At 46.4% G+C, this 21988-nt stretch overlaps 1 protein-coding gene across 1 annotated transcript in view; it reads right to left on the bottom strand.

Moving 5' to 3' along the window:
- The window catches only part of SRSF10 (serine and arginine rich splicing factor 10), a 39877-nt gene that overhangs the window by 16873 nt on the left and 1016 nt on the right, over positions 1-21988 (bottom strand). The window contains exon 2 of the mRNA XM_073572720.1: positions 1995-2099. Within this exon, the coding sequence (XP_073428821.1) occupies positions 1995-2099 (105 nt within the window). The remainder of the gene's footprint in view (positions 1-1994; positions 2100-21988) is intronic.

Raw genomic sequence — 21988 nt, 5'->3', positions numbered from 1 at the left:
ATATATAAAACTTTGCAAGTCATAGGAGGCGTTCTTATATTTTTAAATTGCAAGATTAGCAATTGCTGTGTGGATTCCAACATCCGAGTAGGGCATCATCCATTGTTAGTAATTTCCAATACTACCCAAGATTAAACATCTACTGTGAAGAAAAGCAATATTTCTTATGACTGGAGGCTAAAGTAGAACTGATAGTCAAAAATCACACTCACTAAAACATGTTGAGCCTTTTAGACAACTCTTGTAGGTCACTGCTAGTTCGGAAAGTGCAGATCAAAATGAAATAAGATCTACGTCAAGACATTATGAAAAGCTTGGGCTATATTTAGGTCAACCTTTAGTAAGTAATGGCCAAAAAAAAAAAAAAAAAAAAATACTCCCCTTTTATTATAGTCAGAGGAAGTTTAAGATGTGCACGAGTTTGATCCCCCCCCCCTTCAGTGAGGATTTATTGTACTTATTAAGCATGGCCTAATGTCCTTTACCTTTACTAACAAGTGTTTAATTCCAACAGGTCATGAACTACTCTGCAAAGCAGGGGAAGCCTTAAGGCAGGTTCACACTAGGCGGTTTTTCAGAAACAAAACCTGATCTCTAGGTAGGAGAGAAGCTGCAGAAGTCCTATTCCATAGAATCAGGTTTCGGCACAAAAACATCATACCTGGGTTTTTAGGTGCGTTTTCTCACAACCCATTCAAGTCAATGGGTGAAAAACACTGAAAAAGAATGCTGAAAGTAGTGACTTGCTCTATTTAAAAAAAAATATAAAGCACAAAATACTGGAAAAAAAACCCAAAAAAAACCTGTACATGAGATTTCTGAAGTCTCAAGACTTTGCTGGTACTGTAAAACATAGCTGAAAGTTAGCATAAAAAACAGCAAAACTGCTTGTGAAATTTGCCTAAACTGTTCACCACAAAAATAAACTAACATGTCAATTCTACAGGGAAGTGTAAACAAAAGTCAAGTATGTCTGTGTAATACTAAACCCTATCAGCTATAAGGTATAAACTAACAAAAGCATTGCGAAAGCAGCAGGGATTCTAGTGTCTCAAACAAAGTACCACAAGGCATTAAAGTTTGGAGGCATCTTTTTTTTCTTTAGTCTATACTTGCCTATGAATATTCTTTGCCATTTTGACACTGACCATGATGTGGCCAATTGTTCCTTTTTAGCTCAAGAAGGATAGTAGCATCCAAGTACAGATTGTTGTTGGGTAAGATAGCAATCATTCAACCCTAACACAAGGCCTAACACAACCCAGGGTCAAACCACGTACTTACACAAGACTGTAAACACATCTGTTTAGCAGGATACATCAAGACTCCTGTAATCTTGACAATCATTCCTTTAACTTTATCTTGACCTTTTATTTCTAAGAACTTGTCAGTAGGACTTGTCATGAGGTACTTGCCAATTAATAGATGCCTTTATCTTTAACTTTGAAAAATAAATTTCCTGAATAAAACGAAGCTTTGATCATATTTTGGCTTCTTCTTGCAGCTTTTCTTTTCCCCACTTTCCCTTTATATCTTCAAGCCTGATCATTAAGATGTCTTTGCTTTTTCTACTTGTCTCTACTCTAAAGGTTCTTTTCATGCTTTCTCTGTGGTTCGCCTTTATTGTACAGCTTTAAACTCTGAGGTAATAACAGAGGACAGCAGAATTAATGGACAGTACTCAGATATAGCTCCAACACACAGATGCCAATACAGTGAATAATGTTAATGACACTAGAACCCTGCTACTAGAGAAGATTTTATAATGGTCAATGATAAATATCAATGACATCTCAACAATTAAGTAAATTAATCGCAACAAAGTGAAAGAAAATACCACAGAATGCTGCAGAATTACTTTGCTATGTATGCCTAGTGAGCAATAGAAAAAAAAAAATTATGATCACAGCAAAGCAATTCTCCCATGCTGTTACCTCTCACCATCTTCCAAACGTCATATTCCCTCATCAAGCAGTTGGAAGAAGAAAGGATATTGAACATAAGCAAATCCCCTTGGGCGTCGATTGTAGAAATCAAGTGGCACGTATACGTCAACGATGGGACCATATCGCCCAAATTCTCTGCGCAGATCTTCAGACCTGAAAAACAAAACCAAAGGTTTATCTGGTTTCCTTTTCAGCATATTCCAAAAACAAATTTGTTTTGACCTGTAGAACTTTAATGCCCATATGTCATGTAATTGAAGACTGAAAGTAAAGTAAATGCTATAAAGAAAAATGAGCTCATAAAATAAGAAATACCTATGTACCATATATACTCGTGTATAAGCCGACCCCCCTAATTTTGTCACAAAAAACTGGGAAAACTTACTGACTCGCATATAAGTCTAGGGTGCACAGTGAGTGGCATCAGACAATGCTGCACAGTGAGTGGCCCTATCATGTTGCTGCTGCTGCCTCCGTTACAAAAAAAAAAAAAAAAAAAAACACTGAACACTCACCTCCTGCTGCCCATCAGCGTTGCCCGCTCTGGAACGGGGTGAATATGGCTCCCCCCCCACCCGGCGCTCATCTCTGCAGCGCAGCCCCTGCTTGTTCCATGTTCTCGGCGCCGCTGTGCTCTTCCTGCTTCAGCGGTCACGTGGTACCGCTCATTAGTCATAAATATGCACATATTCATGAGTTATGAGCAGTACCATGTGACCGCTGGAGCAGGGATGCTGAGAACATGGAGCAAGCAGGGGGGCTGCAGAGAAGAGCCAGGAGGGGGCGAGTATGATCTGACCCCCCGATCCCCCTCCCCCCGGTATATGACTCGTGTAAAAGCCGAGAGGAGGGGGGGGGGAAATAGGCTGAAAATCTCGGCTTAAACACAAGTATATACGGTACCTTTTCTGACAAGACTGAAGGGAAAAGTTAAGTTCTTCAGTCAGACAGACCCCTTAGATTTCAGACAGTTTAATGGCACACGCGCAGATCCACCCCACATGAAGACCTGGAAGAACACGCGCAACCCCCTGAAGATCCTGATTCAGTCCTGCAATTAGAGAGCGCTGCACCTGATCTGAAACAGAAGATCTTAGATAAACTAAATACCATCAATACCAGAGATTGACTGCCAAGGCCCAGCAAAGAAACAGACAGCTAGCATCAATATCTACCACCACCATAACTCAAACTAATAGATTGATCTATGTTACTGCCTCAGCAATCACAGAAATGTTTGGCTATACAACCAGCAAAATCAACAGAAGTATGTGCCCCCCTTGGAAAAGAAGGCTAGAGACAAAAATCAAGGTGACACGAAGGGTAGTCAGCCAACCAACAGAAATGCAGAAAAGTGTAGAGATCAAGAACAAGGCCAAGCTGGACAAGTACAAAGACCTGACCCCAGCTGAAGCCCTAGAGACTGCTAAACAAAGGCTCACAGCACTCGCTGCAAGACTAGGGAGATACACTAGAGAAGCTGAGGCCAAGAAGATAAATACCCTGTTCGCCAAAGAACCATCCAAAGTGTACTCCCAATTACAGAACAGCACAAAAGCAGCAACTCCACCCATAGGAGAGACCAAACAATACTGGAGGGACATATGGAAGGAGGAAGAGAAAAAAAAAAAAAAAGCCACACTCAACACCAGTGCAATGTGGCTGGCTGCAAGATCTGAGAATGAAACAGCAACCACCGGTCACCATTAGAAAAGCAGACATCCAACAGCGGGTCAAAAACATGAAGAGCTGGACAGCACCTGGCCCAGAAATGATCCACACCTGCTGGCTAAAAAAATTAACAGCATGAACACATGGCAAAGCAGATGAACCAACTGCTAGAAGAAGGCCACCACCCAGCTTGGCTAACACAAGGTACAACAGTGCTGATCTTGATGGATCCTCATAAAGGAACAGTTCCCATCCAACTACCGCCCAATAACCTGCCTTACGACAACATGGAAACTCCTGTCAGGCATCATAGCCATCAAGCAACAGGACCATATGAACTGGTACATGAATCCAGCTCAGAAAGGCATTGGGACCGACACCAGAGGTTCTAAGTGTTAGGAACGGAAGAACGCACTAAAAAATAATAAAGTGCGTTCGCCGCTCGGGGTCCACCGTGCAGTAGATGATATGACTGCTGCTAAGTGGTGGCAGGCAAGCAATATGGCAGAAATGCGCACGTGGGTTAAACGTCACCCAGGTGCGCAGAGCAATCTCTGTTAAATCACAGAGGTGCCAACAAAGACAAATACAATAAGGCTGAGCCTGTTGGAGTCACAGTACTCAGAGTAAATGCACACACAGCATCTGGTCACAGGAGCAGAGCCAAAGACAGTGGAACTGCGTCCGTCTAGACCTACCGTGCGTGCGACGTCGCAACTGCGGACGCCAAGGAGGGCTGCAACTGCAGTGCAGGACACTGCTGCTAGACGACAAAGCTAGTACGCAAGCGCAATGTCGGACGCTAGCAACTGTGGATGATGTAGTAGTGGCGCGCAGGCGCTGACTCCAAGCTTCGTCCCTGTCCACATACGTAATATCAGAGGGAAGGGGTTTCAAATGAGTCATTCACCAGAATCACATCCATCGTCATTCACACAGTAGCAACTAGAGACTATACTAGCGCATGGCGGAATGGCCATGCACGCTTTTTATAGCAGCCGAGACCTTCCGGAAGCTTCCAGATCTCCGAGATGGACCAATGAGATCTGGAGCAGGACCTGAGCACATGACTCCCGATCTCCAATGGGAAACAGTCTCATGAGCATGCTCAGTAGGAGGACAGAGGGACTTAGGGTACCGTTCCACTTAGCGATGCACCAGCGATCCCGAAAACGATATGGATCGCTGGTGCATCGCTAAGTGGTTGCTAGTGAGCTGCCACACAGGCAGATCTCACCAGCGACATAGCAGTGGTCGGGGGTTGCTACTTACCTGTCAGACGCGGCGATCCTCCCGCCCACGTCCACGCGTCGCTCGTCTCCACAGCAGGAAACCCCAGCAGGAAGCTGAAGACGAGAAACTGTCCAGGACGTTATCGCGCGATTCAGCGATAACCAGCAGGGGAGCGGTCGGAGGCAAGTATCAGACAATCCATTACAATCCGCAGCATGTCAATTCTTTGTGCGGATTTCACTGTGGTTTCACACCTATCCATTATGAGGCGTGAAACCACAGGGCAAAACCGCAGGCTAATCCGCAGGACTTTTGTCCTGCGGATTTTTCATCAAAATCTGCACAACCTAAAAACTAGTGCACTTACCCTAATAGTAAACGCCAATAGCAATAAAACCAGAGATCATACCAACCCTGGTCTCTCAAGGTCCCCCTGCACCCATCACTCCAATGCACGTTTCGCTATTGCTTCATCTCTGGATTCTGTAATGCTGTAGATAAGCCTCCGATGTAACCTGAAAAAAAAAAAAAAAGTTATATTATACTCACCCCAGCGTCCGGTCCGATGGGTGTCACGGTCCGGCGCCTCCCATCTTCATACGATGCCGTCCTTTTCTTCCCTTCCTGTCGTGGCTCCGGCGCACTGCTCTGCCCTGTTGAGGGCAGAGCAGAGTCCTGCAGTGCGAATGAAGATGGGAGGAACCGGACCACAACACCCATCGGAACAAGAACGGACCGCCCCCCGGTGAGTATAATCCAACTCCTTTTTCTTCTCGTTCAGGTTACATCGGAGGCTTATATGCAGCATTACAGAATGCTGTAGATAAGCCCCTGATGTCGATGCCGGCAGCTCATAGTCCGTCAAAAAAAAAAAATAAATAAAAAAAAGGTGACAGATTCCCTTTAACCCCAAGGGTGGTTTGCACGTTCATGACCGGGTCAATTTTTACAATTCTGACCACTGTCTCTTTATGAGGTAATAACTCTGAAACGCTTCCATGGATCCCGGTGATTCTGACATTGATTTCTCGTGACATATTTTACCTCATGTTAGTGGTAAAATTTCATTCATATAACTTGCGTTTATTGGCGAAAATTTCGCAATTTTCCAACTTTGAATTTTTATGCCCTTAAATCACAGAGATACGGCACACAAAAAACTTAAGTAGCATTTCTCACATGTTTACTTTACATCTGCACAATTTTGGAACCAAAATTTTTTTTTGTTAGGAAGTTATAAGGGTTAAAAGTTGACCAGCGATATCTCATTTTTGCAACACCATTTTATTTTTACGGACCACATCACATTTGAAGCCACTTTGAGGGGTCTATGATAGAAAATACCCAAAAGTGACACCATTCTAAAAACTGCACCCCTTAAGGTGCTCAAAACAACATTCAAGAAGTTTATTAACCCTTCAGGTGCTTCACAGGAATTTTTTGAATATTAAAAAAAAACATTTAACTTTTTTTTTTTCACAAAAAAAATAATTCAGGTTCAATTTTTTTTATTTTACCAAGGGTAACAGGAGAAATTGGACTGCAAAAGTTATTGTGCAGTTTGTCCTGAGTACGCTGATACCTGATATGTGGGGGGAACCACTGTTTCGGCGCATGGCAGAGCTCAGAAGGGAAGGAGCGCCGTTTGACTTTTTCAATGCAAAATTGGCTGGAATTCAGATCGGACGCCATGTCACATTTGGAGAGACCCTGATGTACCTAAACAGTGGAAACCTCCCACAAGTGACCCCATTTTGGAAACTAGACTCCACAAGGAACTTATCTAGATATGTGGTGAGAACTTTGAACCCACAAGGGCTTCACAGAAGTTTAGAACGTACAGCGGTACAATTAAAAAAGTATTTTTTCCATAAAAATCTTTTCACCCCTAATTTTTTTTCCCAAGGGTAACAGGACCCTAAAAATTATTGTGCAATTTGTCCTGAGTACGCCGATACCCCATATGTGGGTGTAAACGACTATTTGGGCGCATGGCAGAGCTCAGAAGGGAATCAGTGCCATTTCACTTTTTTGGCTGGAATTGAGATCGAACAGCATGTCGCGATTGGCAAGCCCCTGATGTACCAAAACAGTGGAAACCCCCCAAAAATGACACCATTTTGGAAACTAGACCCCCCCCCCCCCAAGGAACTTATCTAGATGTGTAGTGAGCACTTTGAACCCCCCAGTGCTTCACAGAAGTTTATAACGCCCGGGCGTGAAAATGGAAAAAATACGATTTTTTTTTTACAAACATGATCTTTTAGTCACCAATTTTTTTTTTATTTTCCCAAGGGCACCAGGAGAAATTGGACCCCAAAAGGAGAAAACTATTGTATGGGCACACGTCGCGGCTCAGAAGGGAAGTAATGACGTTTTGGAATGCAGACTTTGATGGAATGGTCTGCGGGTGTCATGTGCGTTTGGAGAGCCCCTAATGTACCTAAACTATTGAAACTCCCGACAAGTGACCCCATTTTGGACACTAGACCCCCCACGGAACTTCTCTAGATGTGTGGTGAGCACTTTGAACCCCCAAGTGCTTCACAGAAGTTTATAATGCCCGGGCATAAAAATAAAAAAAAAATCATTTTTTTTTCTACAAAAAGGATATTTTTGCCCCCAACTTTTTATTTTCCTAAGGGTAACAGAAGAAATTGGACCCCAAAAGTTGTTTTGCAATTTGTCCCGAGTAGGCTGATACCCTATATGTGGGGGTAAAACACTGTTTGGGTGCATGGCAGAGCTTGGAAGGGAAAGAGCACCATTTGACTTTTTCAACGCAGAATTGGCTGGAATTGAGATCAGATGCCATGTTGCATTTGGAGAGCCCCTGATGTGCCCAAACAGTGGAAACCCCCCCAATTATAACTCCAACCCTAACCCCAACACACCCCTAACCCTAATGTCAGCTCTAACTCGAGCCCTAACTCTAATGGGAAAATGGAAATAAATACATTTTCTTTTAATTTTATTATTTTTCCCTAACTAAGGGGGTGATAACGGGGGGGTTTGATTTACTATTTATGGCGGGTTTTTATTTTTGGCAGCTGTCGCACGCTAAAAGACGCTTTTTATTGTAAAAATAGCTTTTGCATCACCACATATTGAGAGCTATAATTTTTCATATTTTGACCCACCGAGTCATGTGAGGTCTTACTTTTTGCGGGACAAGTTGACGTTTTTATTGGTATCATTTTCGGGCACGTGACATCTTTTGATCGCTTTTTATTCCGATTTTTGGGACGCAGAATGAACAAAAACCAGCGTTTCATGAATTTTTTTTTGGGTGTGGGGGGGTGCGTTTACACCGTTCCGCCTGCGATAAAATTGATAAAACGCTATTATTCTTCGGGTCACTACGGTTACAGCAATACCTCATTTAGGTCATTTTTTTTATGTTTTGGCGGTTTTATGCAATGAAAACAATTTTATATAAAAAATAATTATTTTTGCATCACTTTATTCTGCGAGCTATAATTTTTTTATTTTTTTGCTGATTATGCTGTATGGCGTCTCGTTTTTTGCGGGACAAGATGACGTTGTTAGCAGTACCATGGATATTTATATGCGTCTTTTTGATCGTGCGTTATTGCACTTTGTTCAGCGGTATGATAAACGAAGCAAAAAATGATTTATTTTTTAAGGGGTTCGCTAAAGTGGTTAACTAATGGTGGGACAGTTTTATAGGGCGGTTCGTTACGGACGCAGCGATACCAGATGTGTACTTTTATTGTTTTTTTTTATTATTTCCAAAAAATGAATTAGGGAATATATTTTTTTTTTTAACTTTATTTAGCGATTTTTTTAAAATTATTTTTACACTTTTTAACTATTACATTGTCCCAGGGGGGACATAACTGTCATGTGACAGATCGCTGATCTGTCACAGGCACTGCACAAGGCTTCCTCCTTGCCTGCGCTTTGCAGGCATGAGGAAGCCAGCTCCCTGCAGGCCCCCGTCGCCATCTTAGATTCGGGGACCTGCAGGGATGGAGCCCCCCCGCAGCAGCGCTGCACATTGCGCTGCTGTGGGGGGCTCAGGGAAGCACGGAGGGAGCTCCCTCCCTGCCGATGCTTCCCTTTAACCCCCGGTATGCCGCGATCGTGTTTGATCGTGGTGTGCAAGGGGTTAATGTGTCGGGGGCGGTCCGTGACCGCCCCTAACACATTGTGCCGGGTGTCAGCTGTGATAATCAGCTGACACCCGGGCGTGATCAGCGGCGCTCACCACGTGGGCGCCGCTGATCGCTGTGACGTACTATCCCATCCCTGGGAATTAAGTCCCAGGGCACATGGACGGGATAGTACGTCACATGACAGAAAGGGGTTAAGGGAGCCAGTCATGTTTATAACGGTGTCCGATCTGCAGGCAGGCGATCAAGTCGATATACATTTTCCCTGGGGGAAATCTCAGTAAACCTTGTTGTATGCATACATGTCCAGTGGGTGGTCTGCTAGCAAGAGACAATTTTCCCTGCATGCTGAGATAACCGTCACCGAGTTCGACCGAATACATGTTGAATGTGCTACTGTTGCCCAGGACAGTGGTCAAATATCTGTCTTTTCTTGTAGTTTTAGTGTGTGAGGAATTTTGACTGAAGTTTTCTATATTGGTGGTTTTTATATTTTAAGGCATACTGATCTCCAAGGTGGGACTGTCCATTTAATAAAAGAGTGAGCAGCCACAAGTTGGGCTTTTAACATTTAGAAAAATCACTTACTCAGCAGTTGTATTATGGGGTAGTTGGAAAAATCTGGGACTGGTCACTCTTATTAAATGAAAAGGGACAGCCATAGACTGGGCAATTTTTAGTTTTTGTGCTTTAGTTTTTTCCCCCCTCTGCCATTCACATTACTGAGGTATAAAGAGTTACAATGGACCCCTGTCTAGCCTCCGACAGCAGCCATCATTTTAGAGATGCTGTCTCAGTGAATGTTCTATCGGGCAATTTGTCTGAAACATGATTTTCAAACACTGAGATGGAAACCATAATGTAGAGGACAGGATAAGTGAACCTAGCCATATTTCAATTTTTGAGAGGCAGAATGAATAAGTAATTTTTTTTTAACATTGTTCACGTTGCGGTAAAAAAAAAATAAAAAAAATAATGAAGACCACTATATTAATTGACTATAATAACAAATGTTTTAGAATTTGTTATTTTTGCATAATACATTTTTTTATATAAAAATTTATTTTTGCAGCAACATTTTGAGGTGTAATTTTACAATGGACAAGTCATGAGTGCTTCTTTTTTAGCAGGATGAGTTAAAACAGGATTTTTGGGTTGCTTACCGTAAAATCTGTTTCTCGGAGCCTTCATTGGGGGACACAGAGACCTTGGGTGTATGCTGCTGCCACTAGGAGGCTGACACTATGCACAAAAAAAGGTTAGCTCCTCCTCCGCAGTGTACACCCCACCGACCGGCGGAGAATTCCTCAGTTAGTGAGAAAACAGTAGGAGAAGTAACAGAATAGGTTAACATAAACAACTCAACTGTAACCATTCAACCAAAGTAAGAACAGGAGCTGAAAAACATGGGAGGGTGCTGTGTCCCCCAATGAAGGCTCCGAGAAACAGATTTTACGGTAAGCAACCCAAAAATCCTGTTTTCTCGTTCGCCTTATTGGGGGACACAGAGACCTTGGGACGTCCCAAAGCAGTCCCTGGGGTGGGAAACAAACTTCCATCAGGCCAGCGGACTCACCACCGCAGCCTGCAGAATCCGTCTACCTAGGCTGGCGTCCGCCGAAGCGTAGGTGTGGACTCTGTAGAATTTCACAAACGTGTGAACCGATGACCATGTTGCAGCTTTGCAAAGCTGCAGTGCGGAAGCTCTGTGGCGCACCGCCCAGGAGGCACCCACTGCCTGAGTAGAGTGGGCCCTGATACCCGGAGGGGCTCCGCGACGCTTAACACAGTAGGCTTCCAGGATAGCCGATCTGATCCAGCGAGCAATGGTGGCCTTTGACGCCGGGTGACCTTTCCGCGCTCCATCAGGGATAATGAAAAGAGACTCTGTCTTTCGCAAGGAAGTCGTCCTAGACAGATAGACTCTTACCGCCCTAACCAGGTCCAGCTTGTTCAAGGACCGCTCTCGGGGATGAGTTGGATTCGGACAAAAGGACGGTAGCACGATATCCTCGTTGAGGTGAAACGAGGACACCACCTTCGGAAGGAACGAGGGCGGAGGCCGCAGAACTACCTTATCCTGGTGGAGAACCAGAAAGGGAGAGCGGCACGAAAGAGCTGCCAATTCCGACACGCGCCGGACGGAGGTGATGGCCACCAGAAAGGCTACCTTCCAAGAAAGGAGAGAAAGGGAAATATCCCTGAGGGGTTCAAAGGGCGGACCTTGCAGAACCTCAAGAACCAGATTAAGATCCCATGGATCCACGGGCGCCCGCTCCGGCGGGACCGTGTGAGCCACGCCCTGAAGAAAGGTCTTAACCTGAGGACGGGAAGCCAACGTTTTCTGAAACAGAATGGACAGCGCCGAAACTTGACCCTTCAGGGAACTGAGGGCAAGCCCCGCATCCAATCCTGCCTGAAGAAACGCTAGGACTGAAGGGAGCGAAAAGGACGTGGGCGCGACGTCATTGGTCTCACACCAAGTGAAATAGGCCTTCCAAGTACGGTAGTAAATCTTGGAAGATGATGGCTTTCTGGCTCGGATCATGGTCTGAATTACGTGGTCGGAAAATCCTGCTCGTTTCAGAACCTCGGTCTCAACAGCCACGCCGTTAAATTGAGCGGCCGAGAATTGGGGTGGCAAATCGGACCCTGAGACAGCAGATCTGTTCTGTCTGGAAGCTTCCAGGGGGCGTCCGCGAGAAGGTTGACAATGTCCGCGAACCAAGACCTTCTGGGCCAATTCGGGGCGATGAGAATGACCGGTAGTCCTTCTGCCTTGATCTTCTTCAACAGCTTGGGAAGAAGAGGCAGAGGAGGGAACAGGTAGGGAAGTTCGAACTGGGACCAAGGAACAGCCAGGGCGTCGGCGCCCACTGCCAGAGGGTCCCAAGACCTGGACACGAATTGTGGGACTTTCCAGTTGAGGCGAGACGCCATGAGGTCTACATCCGGGGTTCCCCACCGAAGGCAGAACAGATGAAACACTTCCAGATGTAGGGACCATTCTCCCACCGCGAGACCCTCGCGGCTGAGAAAATCGGCGGCCCAGTTGTCTACGCCGGGAATGTGAACCGCGGAAATTGTCGGAACGGAAATCTCCGCCCAACGAAGAATCTTGGACACCTCCGTCAGGGCTGAGACACTCCGTGTTCCCCCTTGGCGGTTGACATATGCCACCGCTGTGGCGTTGTCTGTCTGAATCCGTACCGGCAGTCCCTTGAGGAGCCTTTCCCAGTGGACCAGAGCAAGATGGATCGCTCGAATCTCCAGAACGTTGATCGGCAGCGCTGATTCCCGATCCGACCATCGACCCTGAACAGTGTGGTTGCGGAACACAGCACCCCAACCGAGGAGACTGGCATCTGTGGTTACTATCTGCCAGTGAATGGGAAGGAAGGATCGACCCGATAGAATGAGAGGTGACGACAACCACCAGTTGAGAGACCGCTTGATCCGGTAAGAAAGATGGACAGGGCGATCCAGGGACCGAGGCGACCTGTTCCACTTCGATAGAATGGCCTGCTGGAGAGGCCTGGCGTGAATTTGGGCAAAGGGAACTGCCTCTATCGCCGCCACCATCTTTCCCAGGACCCTCATGGCTGTACGGAGGGATGGGAATCGCGAGGTCTGTAGCGATCGTACTTCCTGCTGCAGAGAGAGAGAATCTTTTCTTGTGGGAGAAAGACCCTTGACCGACGAGTGTCGAACAGAAGACCTAGAAAGACCAGGCGTTGGGTAGGAACCAGACAGGACTTTTTCCTGTTGACGATCCACCCGAAATTGGAAAGAGTGTCCAGGACGATTGACAAACTTTGGTGAGCCTGTTGGAATGAGGGAGCCTTGATCAGAATATCGTCTAGGTACGGGAAAAGATCGAGGCCTCTGACTCTCAACAAAGCCATCAACGCAGCCATGATCTTCGTGAAGACTCTGGGAGCGGTGGCAAGACCGAAGGGCAGTGCGACAAACTGGTAGTGGTGCTGTCGAATCGCAAAGCGCAGGAACTTCTGATGTCCGGAGAAAATTGGAACATGTAAATAGGCATCTTGGATGTCTATTGAGCACATGAATTCCTGCTCCTCCATGGAGACGATGACCGAGCGAAGCGACTCCATGCGGAAGTGGCGAAGGCGGACTTTCTTGTTGAGCAGCTTGAGATACAAGATGGGTCGAACTGCGCCGTCTTTTTTCGGCACTACAAACAGGTTCGAGTAGAACCCCGTGAAGCGCTCCGATTCGGAAACGGGCACAATCACCCCGGAACTGAGGAGAGCGGCAATAGCCGTAGAGAACCCCGGGATCAAGGCTGGATCCTTTGGAGGCCGGGATTCGAAGAAACGATCCCGTGGGAGAGAGACGAACTCTATCTTGTATCCTGAAGATACGACCTCCCTGACCCAGGCGTCCTCCACGGCGGCCAGCCAAACGTCCCTGAAGGAAAGAAGTCGACCTCCCAATTGGAAAGGCCCCTCGCGTGCCCGATGATAGTCATGCTGAAGTAGACCGTCCAGATCTAGATCTGGACGGTCTGCCCTGGGAGGAGTGGGGTCGCCAGGAAGGAGTGGGTCTGAAGGAAACTTTCCTTCTCTCTGTTGGCTGGAGGAGTTGTCCGCCGTATTGAAACGGCGGAAAGTCCGAAAGGGTCAAAACTGACGCCTTAGAGGGGGTCTGCGAGGCTTGGACTGAGGGAGGAGTGAACTCGTGCCTCCGGTGGCGTCCTTAATAATCTGGTCCAATTGGGACCCAAAGAGGCGCACCCCCTGAAAAGGCAGGTTAGTGAGGGACTTTTTAGAAGACAAGTCCGCTTGCCATGCCTTTAGCCAAATTGTACGTCGAATTGCAACAACGTTGCTTGACGCCTGAACTGCACAGGATGCAGCATCCAAGGAAGCGGAGAGAAGATAGTCCCCAGCATGGGAGATCAGATTGGCGAGATCGGCCAAATGCTCCGGTTGCGCCTTATCTAAGATGCCCTGACGAAGGTCGTCTGCCCACGTGGCTATGGCCTTTGCTGCCCAGGATGAAGCAAAGATTGGACACACCGCCGCTGAAGCCGCTTCAAAGGCAGACTTCGCCAGGGATTCTATAATCCTGTCATTAGAATCCTTTAGGGACACCACGCCTGAAAGCGGGAGAACCGTGTTATTGGATAGCCTGGACACGGGCGGATCGACCGAGGGAGAGGCCGACCAGTTGTCCGTGAGCTCCTTAGCAAATGGGTAAAGTATGCCGAGACGTTTTCCTCTTTGAAAGCGTCTGGTCGGATCCTCTCTTTCCTTGGTAAAAATTTTCCCAAACTCGGAATGGAAAGGAAAAACCCTGGAAGGAGTTTCTGCCCGTCTGAACGAAACCTCCTGATCTGAGGATTTCGCAGGGGAGTCAGCAATATTGAAGGTATGATGGATCGCAGCAATGAGGTCCTGCACTGTGACCTTCATGCTTGCATCCTGGTCTGAATCCAGCTCTAAAATCCCCTCAGATGACCTGTCCGAAAGTGCTTCCCCTGACTCGGGAGAGGAGGCCCGAGAGGGAGGCTGGTGAGAAGGGCTATGCGGTGAGATGGGACTAGGAGAGGATTCCGGCTGGGAATCTTGCCTGGGTCTTTTGCGACTACCACTGGCTGATTCAGATGGAACAATTTGGGACCTGCTTGGCCCTGCCGAAGTGTCCAGGGGCAACTTATCAAGAACGGCCACCAGGGACTGAGACACCTTGGTGAGGTCTGCCACTGATTGAGATAGCGAGGAGGCCCAGCCCAGCATGGGGGGCTCACTCACCACTGGGGCTATGGATGGCTCCTGAGCGGCGTCAGGCTGGATTGGATTGCTACAATCCAGGCAGAGGGGAGTGGACTGGCCTGAGGGAAGTTTGCGATTGCACGAAGAACATGCAAAGTACTTGACTAAAGTGCAGGGGGGGCGGTAGAGCGGGTACAATCAGACTTAGAGTTAGACATAGTGAAAAGCTGAGGTAATGCCGGAAGGTTGGGGGACCGAGGGCGGAGAAGGGTCAGTCTGCAGTGCAGAGCTACTCACGGTCCGGTGTCCCCAGAAGCGACGCTCTGCGACCTGTCAGTGGATGCAGGTCAGAGCAAAATCCGGCCGACAGACCTCCTGAAAAAAACCAGCTGGAGAAGATGCTAGGAGCTGGTGCCCGGCTAACAGGCTGGGAAAATGGCGCCTTCCTGAGAAAAAGCGCGCGTTCAGGAGAGGAGGGAGGGCGGAGCACCACGCAGGGTTAACAATTCACCGCCCTCTAGCCAATAACAGGCTGGGCAGGTGAAGGACAGGCGGTGGGAGGGCCTGGGAAGAGCGGGAGAGAAGCCCGCTTAGAAGAAAGGGGCGGGGGCGTGGCCGCGACGCAGCGGTAGGCCCGAACTGAAGCCGGGGCCTAAATTAGTTGCGGCGGCCACCTGTCAGCAGGGGGTCGGCGCGGAGGTCCGAAAAAGTGGGACGCCGCAGTCGCAAGCCGCTCCCAATGGGAAAAAAACCCTGTGCTCCCTGTCCCCAGAAGGGGGGGGGGGAGGGAAGGGGGGGGATGCCCAGCAAGATTGAGCTGCCTATAGCCTTGTGGCGACTGTGAGCGACCGCAGCGCCTACAACCGGGGTTCCCCTGTGACCATTGAAGAGGCGACCGTCGGGAATGGGCAGCCAGGTAAATAAATATGAAGCCGGGGCCTAATACTCACCCATCCACGATCCGTTACCTGTCTGAAGAAGTCTTGCGTCTCATCCAACCGACAGGCTCTGGTAGGCGAGTGGGAGGGAGACTGGCGACAAGGACCCCTGGAGTCGCTGGCACGTCTTGGTGTCGGCGTCCGTCTGGCTGGTCCTGCCACGGAGAACTGCAAGGATACGGGGTGGCAGTACACGCCGTACTTGCAGACTCCATGTGGGAGTACAGATGTGACTTTTCACTCTGTATCCCTCCGTAGAACCTGAAAAGGAACGACGCACGACGAGGTAGATATGGGTCTAATAAAAGACCCGTGTCCACCTCCTACTGACACTAAGCTAAACTGAGGAATTCTCTGCCGGTCGGTGGGGTGTACACTGCAGAGGAGGAGCTAACCTTTTTTTGTGCATAGTGGCAGCAGCATACACCCAAGGTCTGTGTCCCCCAATAAGGCGAACGAGAAAGTCTTTATTCCTGCCATTCTGAAAGACAAGGTAATATTTTTGTATTGCCTTTATTCTGCTTTGTAGGAAGTAGAATCTACAATGAAAAATCCTGAATTGCTACCTTTTCATGCTTCTTACCATGTGGTGAAATTAACAAAATTGCGTTCAACCAGTACGATTACAATGATACATTCAGGCTGTGCACCCACGTAAGCTTTTTTTTGCTCAATTTAAGCGTTTTTACCGGCAAAAACGCTTACAAGCATCCCATTCGTTTTAATGAATTCTGCACTGTGCATATTGATGCGTTTTTTTCTGCGTAAAAAAATGCATTGCGGTAAAAAAAACGCAGCATGCTCATTAATTTCGCTGAAAAAGCCGCATTTCTAACTATATTCTATGATACTGGGGATGCTCCAGAAAAAAACGCGCGTTTCCTGGGAAGGACTCCGGTTTTTAGTCAGGAATTTTCTGCATACGTGCGTAAATAGCCTTAGGGTTTATATTTTTTACGGGAAAGGTCAGAGAGATCCACCGACCTGCGCACTGCAGTATTTAGTCTGCCCTCAACAGGGCAGATAAAGTACACCTGCGCCGGAGCAGAAATAAGGAGGGCGGTATCGTATGAAGATGGGAGGTGCCGGACCACATCACCTGAAAGGTTTTTGAGCTCCTAGATAATGTTTTCAATAGCAAAAGCAGATTAGAAAAACACCTTACAAACTGACATGCTCATTCAGCCCAAAAACGGATCCTCACAAAACTATGTCTGAAGGTTATATCTTGAAACCCATTGACTTTACTGGGATGCCCAGAGTCACTGCATTTTACTGCAAAAAACGGATCCGCAAAAACACTGTGAATCATGGCCGTAGCCAGCGAGGGGCAGCTACCCCCCCCCCCCCCCAGAAGCAGGGGCACGCACCTATCAAAACTCATTTGTATGCTGCAGTGCTCCCGTCCTGCACCGACTCCAGACTGCAATCTCCCCTCTGTCCTGTCTTCACCAGAGAGAGGGGGGGAGGGGTGCCTGCCCTGCACAGGATCCGATTCTTGGGCCCTGAGCTGGAGAAAGTTGTGCACACGCTGCAGCTGGCAATAAGAGATATTCTGCAAGAGGGATATGCTGGAAATCTGATTGGAAAAGTGAGGAAATTGGTTATTGCCGCTAGAACCCCTAAAATTGATTCCATCTTGAAGAGACGTGCTGGGAAAGGGGCAATTGTTGATCAAGCCACTCGGTGGGGCAGCACTTATTTAATGATTGAGCGATTGCTTGAACTAAAACCGTTTCTTATAGATATGGCGAACCCTCAGGTAACCCTAAATGAAGGTCAATGGACACAGGTGGCTGAATTGAAGGAATTGCTTAATCACCCATTTACTGTGACTAAAAAATTACAAGCTGAGGATTTAACTCCTGGCATTTTCATAAGGGAGTGGAAGAACTTGCTATTTTGCCTGTCCCAAAGAGGAGGTTTAATAGCAGATGGCATTTCTGCTTCAATGAAACAGAGAGAGACACAGCTATTGGAAAATAAATTTTTTTCTGTCAGCGGTTTTTGTGGACCCAAGTCATTGTATACTGCTTGATGATCAACAGCATACTAAAGGAAAGGAAGCTCTGACTGAGGTAGCAGTTAGGATGAGTGGCCTACAGGAGGACTGCGAGGCTCAAGAGGATTTGGGTCCTGACAGTGCTACTGCTGCCATATCTTCATCCTCATCAGATGAGGCGTTTGGCTTTGACAAGTATTTGGATGACATGGAGCAGGCAAAGCGTTGCCGCAAGGAAAAAGATTTCACGCCGTCTCCTATAGCAAGCAGATTGACCATATTTCAGCAAAATGTTTCACCTAGTCTCAAAGAAATAGAAAAATTCAACTATTCATCAAATCTGACTGTGCATTAGGCAATTCCTTTATACCCGGAAATTGTTAGAGATGTTGCCCATGTGGTTACGGCTTTGCCTCAACCCAAGTTAGTGTAGAGAGGTTGTTCTCTGGCCTTAAAATTATTAGGTCAGATTTGAGGTCATCTATGAAGGAGGATCTGATGGAGGCAATTCTATTTCTTAGAACAAATTCATAGACTGCACAAATGTTATTTAGTATGTTTTTGTTGAAAACTGTTTTTTTGCCACTTATAGTTTATTACACACACAATATATGTAATAGATATTACATAGTGTATTACATATTTACAATTTATTACAGTTTTGTGTTCTAAAGTTGTATTCCAATGAATATGTTCTATCTAAATATCTTGATTATTGTATCATAAAAATGGTTAAATGTCTGATGTTCACATTGTACTACAATACATTTTTCACAAGGATGAATGCTCATCGTCACACAATAAGAGAAAAAAAGAATGGATCTACCTGTGGCAAAACATTTCTGTATCCCTGATCACAGCAACGTGGATATGAAATTACTGGTATTGAAAGGTAACTTCAATTCTCAGAGAGAGAGACGAGTTTGGGAGTACAAATTTATGACGACCTTTGACACTCAGTGCTGGAATGAATGTGTCGCATGGATTTATGTCTTTTTACATCAATTAAGGAATTTCCTTTTAAAACCTTGTGGGGGCATCACAACACAGAACTAGACCCCAATCAGAGGACCATAAAACATCCGGACTCCTTATCTATGAACTGGTCCAATGTTTATATTTATGTTTCTCCCTCTCCCATATTGATAGTTCTGCTTCATGTCACTTGTCTTATCTATTGCATTTTTTCTAGGCTGTATTGTGCATAAATATGTGACTTCAGATTTCGTATTAGTCTAGCCTGATGAAGAGACCTGAGTAGTCTCGAAAGCTTGCAATGTGTTACCATCTTTTCAGTTAGCCATTAAAAGGTATCAACTACTGAGGACTCTCAATCCTGAATATTTTTCTTCACTTAAATATAAGCAATATATGTGGGAGTCGGAGTTGCAGGCTTGGCTTACCGACTCCACAGCCCTGCTCTGGATCCCCGAGTAACTGCTGTCTCTCCTCCTGCCCCACAATGAGCTATGTGATCACGCAGAGCATGAGAGGAAGCCACTGGGACTTGCATAGAGGCTGCACTTTCTGTGCAGTTGAAGGTCCTTCCCCCGACTAGATGTAGGACCTTTTAGGTCATGTATTTAGTCACATGCCTCAAAGGAACAAGATGTGGTAATGCATTCTGTGTGCATGCGTGTGTCTGTAAAAGTGCAAATGTAGCAGAGCTGTGAGTTTAGCATACACACTGCAGTTAACCACTAACAATTGACTTATTACATCCCTATTCTACCCTAGTGCATTAAAATTGGTGATAATGACTAGGGTTGATCGAATAGCTTCAGATAAGAGCTTATGCTGCAGCCAGGATCATATTCCTCGCCAATCGTTAAACCGATGCCTCTTCCTTGTGCAAGTCATTACACTGGCTACCCATCCACTCCAGAATCCAGTACAAACTTATTACCCTCACCCACAAAACTCTCCATGGCTCCGCACCACCCTACATCTCCTCCCTTGTTTCAGTCTACCACCCTACCCGTGCCCTCCGTTCTGCTAATGACCTGAGGTTAGCATCCTCAATAATCATAACCTCCCACTCCCGTGTCCAAGACTTTACATGTGCTGCGCCAATTCTTTGGAATGCACTTCCCAGGTCAATACGATTAGTCCCCAATCCCCACAATTTTAAGCGTGCCCTGAAAACGCATTTCTTCAGACTGACCTACCACCTCAACACATTAACCTAATCTATCCCTCACCGTCAAAAGTTTTACCATAACCAGGTTCCCCGCATCATGTTCCCACATACATGCTTTACGCATCCATTAGCCCTCTGTTTCTGTACTGATACACACTTAACATTATGGCTGGTCTGAACAATCAGGGCAATTGTTACCACCCACCTTTCCTGTCTCCCCTTTTTCCTCATAGATTGTAAGCAGGGCCCTCATTCCTCTTGGTATCTGTTATGATATATGTGGTTACTGTTATGTCTATCGTCTGTACAAGTCCCCTCTGAAATGTGAAGTGTTGCGGAATATGTCGGCGCTATAGAAATAAAATTTATTATTATCCGAACAGCTGCAATGGGAACCTGGATACCTGTCGCGGCTGTGTGACAGTCACACCACATGCACGGAAAGCCTGATTGTTGGGCTCGCCATACATGTGTTGTGACAACGAAACAGCTGCTACACATGCAGCTGCAGAGCCGACCAGCTGATCTGGAGCGCTCCAGGTGTCCGGGTTACCGATGAAGCAATTCGGTAAGTGCTATGGCTAGTCGGATAAGCGCTTATCCGAAGCTATTCGCTCATCCCTAATAATGAAGTGGAAAAAAATATGCAATAATGGCTTGTTTTCTCCCAAAGATGCCCATTATCCCTGACATCAGGAGACTCCTGCAATCTAGAAGAAACAGGTAGAGTTTGTACATTCATCGGCCTCCACCAAAAGAAAGTTGGTGGTCTTAACCTCTTATAAGTTTGAGAGGTGCGATTACCATGGACTTTCTGCCTCTAACCTGTATACCAGTTCTGATTGCCCAGTTATGCTGGGTCTAACAGTTGAAGAATGCAAGTAAAGTGTAGTACAATATGGCTGCCTTTCAATAAGATAGCTGTCCATATAAATACATGGACGTGCCAGTTATGTAACTGACATTGTTGTCCCTTTCAAAAAAAATCCCAGTCCACTATAAAAACTACTTTATTCACGATCCCCTGGGGTCCAGCTCTGAGTGTCCACCACTGCACTGAGATTCTATTAACCATTTTTTTTTTTTTCACTGCTGAAGTGGTATTACTAATGCATGTTCTTTTCCCTTGGTAATATACTTACCACCTACCATCTTATGTTCTTCCTGGCACTGCTCCATTGCTGTTATGCCATCTTGTGACCACAGCTCATGATTGGTCACAAGCTCTCAGTCTTGCATTGATAAGTGTCTTCCTGTCTGTCCAGCAAACACACGAGTGATCAAACAGGTCACAACAGAAGATGGCCGGAGCAGCACCGGTAACAGATGACGATGCCGACTACTAAAAGTTGTTTTTTTTTTTTTTTTAAACTAAGGGCAAGAAACATGCATTAGTGATACCGATCCACCAGTAAAATAAGGAAACGATAAAACGCCAGAGTGGTGGCTTGATGTTTGCAGCGCTGACAGTCCGGTCAACAGCCAATCCCAGAACTCAGAGGCTCTCTCTGCCTTTGTAGACGAAGCACCCCGCTCAGAGGCGCTGAGCTCAGTGATCCGCTTGACTGCCATCTTGTCAACGTGACAATAGCATTGCGTCCAACAACAGACACCATGAGGTGCGATACAGACTCTGTGTTGAATCCAGCAATAGCGAATAAAGCATACCTCAGACCACTCCAGTGCGTTTGTCATTTCAGAGCTGGAGCGGTGGCACTAATACAAGTTGGCTGACCTTTTATTATACTCAAAAGCCGCTGACTTAATTTGTAAGGGTGTGTGCACACGCTGCGGATTCTGCTGCGGTGTACAGTTCCATTATTCCCGATGGGAATACAAAACCGCAGTGCAGACGGTGCGGATGTTTCCATGCGGTTTTGAAACTTCAGAAAGAATTGACATGTCAATTCTTTCTGCGGATTCCGCTGCGGTTTGCCAACTCCTCCATTGTGGAGATGAAAAACCGCAGGGCAAAACCGCAGATCTTTTGACCTGCAGATTTACCTGCGGATTTTACAAAATCCGCGCAGCCAAATCTGCACCCCATTCCGCAGCGTGTGCACGTAGCCTTAATCCGCTGCTCTGGTCACCTTCTGCGGGTTATGAAGTCACTACTCATGCTAGCCTAAGAGAAATAGAACAAAGCTTTCAGATCTATACAGGCCCAAGCGGCACTAGGAA

Source organism: Dendrobates tinctorius, unplaced genomic scaffold, assembly GCF_039654945.1.
Source record: "Dendrobates tinctorius isolate UK_male_01 unplaced genomic scaffold, ASM3965494v1 ptg000007l, whole genome shotgun sequence".
Classification (NCBI taxonomy): Eukaryota; Metazoa; Chordata; class Amphibia; order Anura; family Dendrobatidae; genus Dendrobates; species Dendrobates tinctorius.
Note: the sequence above shows the minus strand (reverse complement) of the source record. Positions and strands in the feature narration are given on the sequence as shown.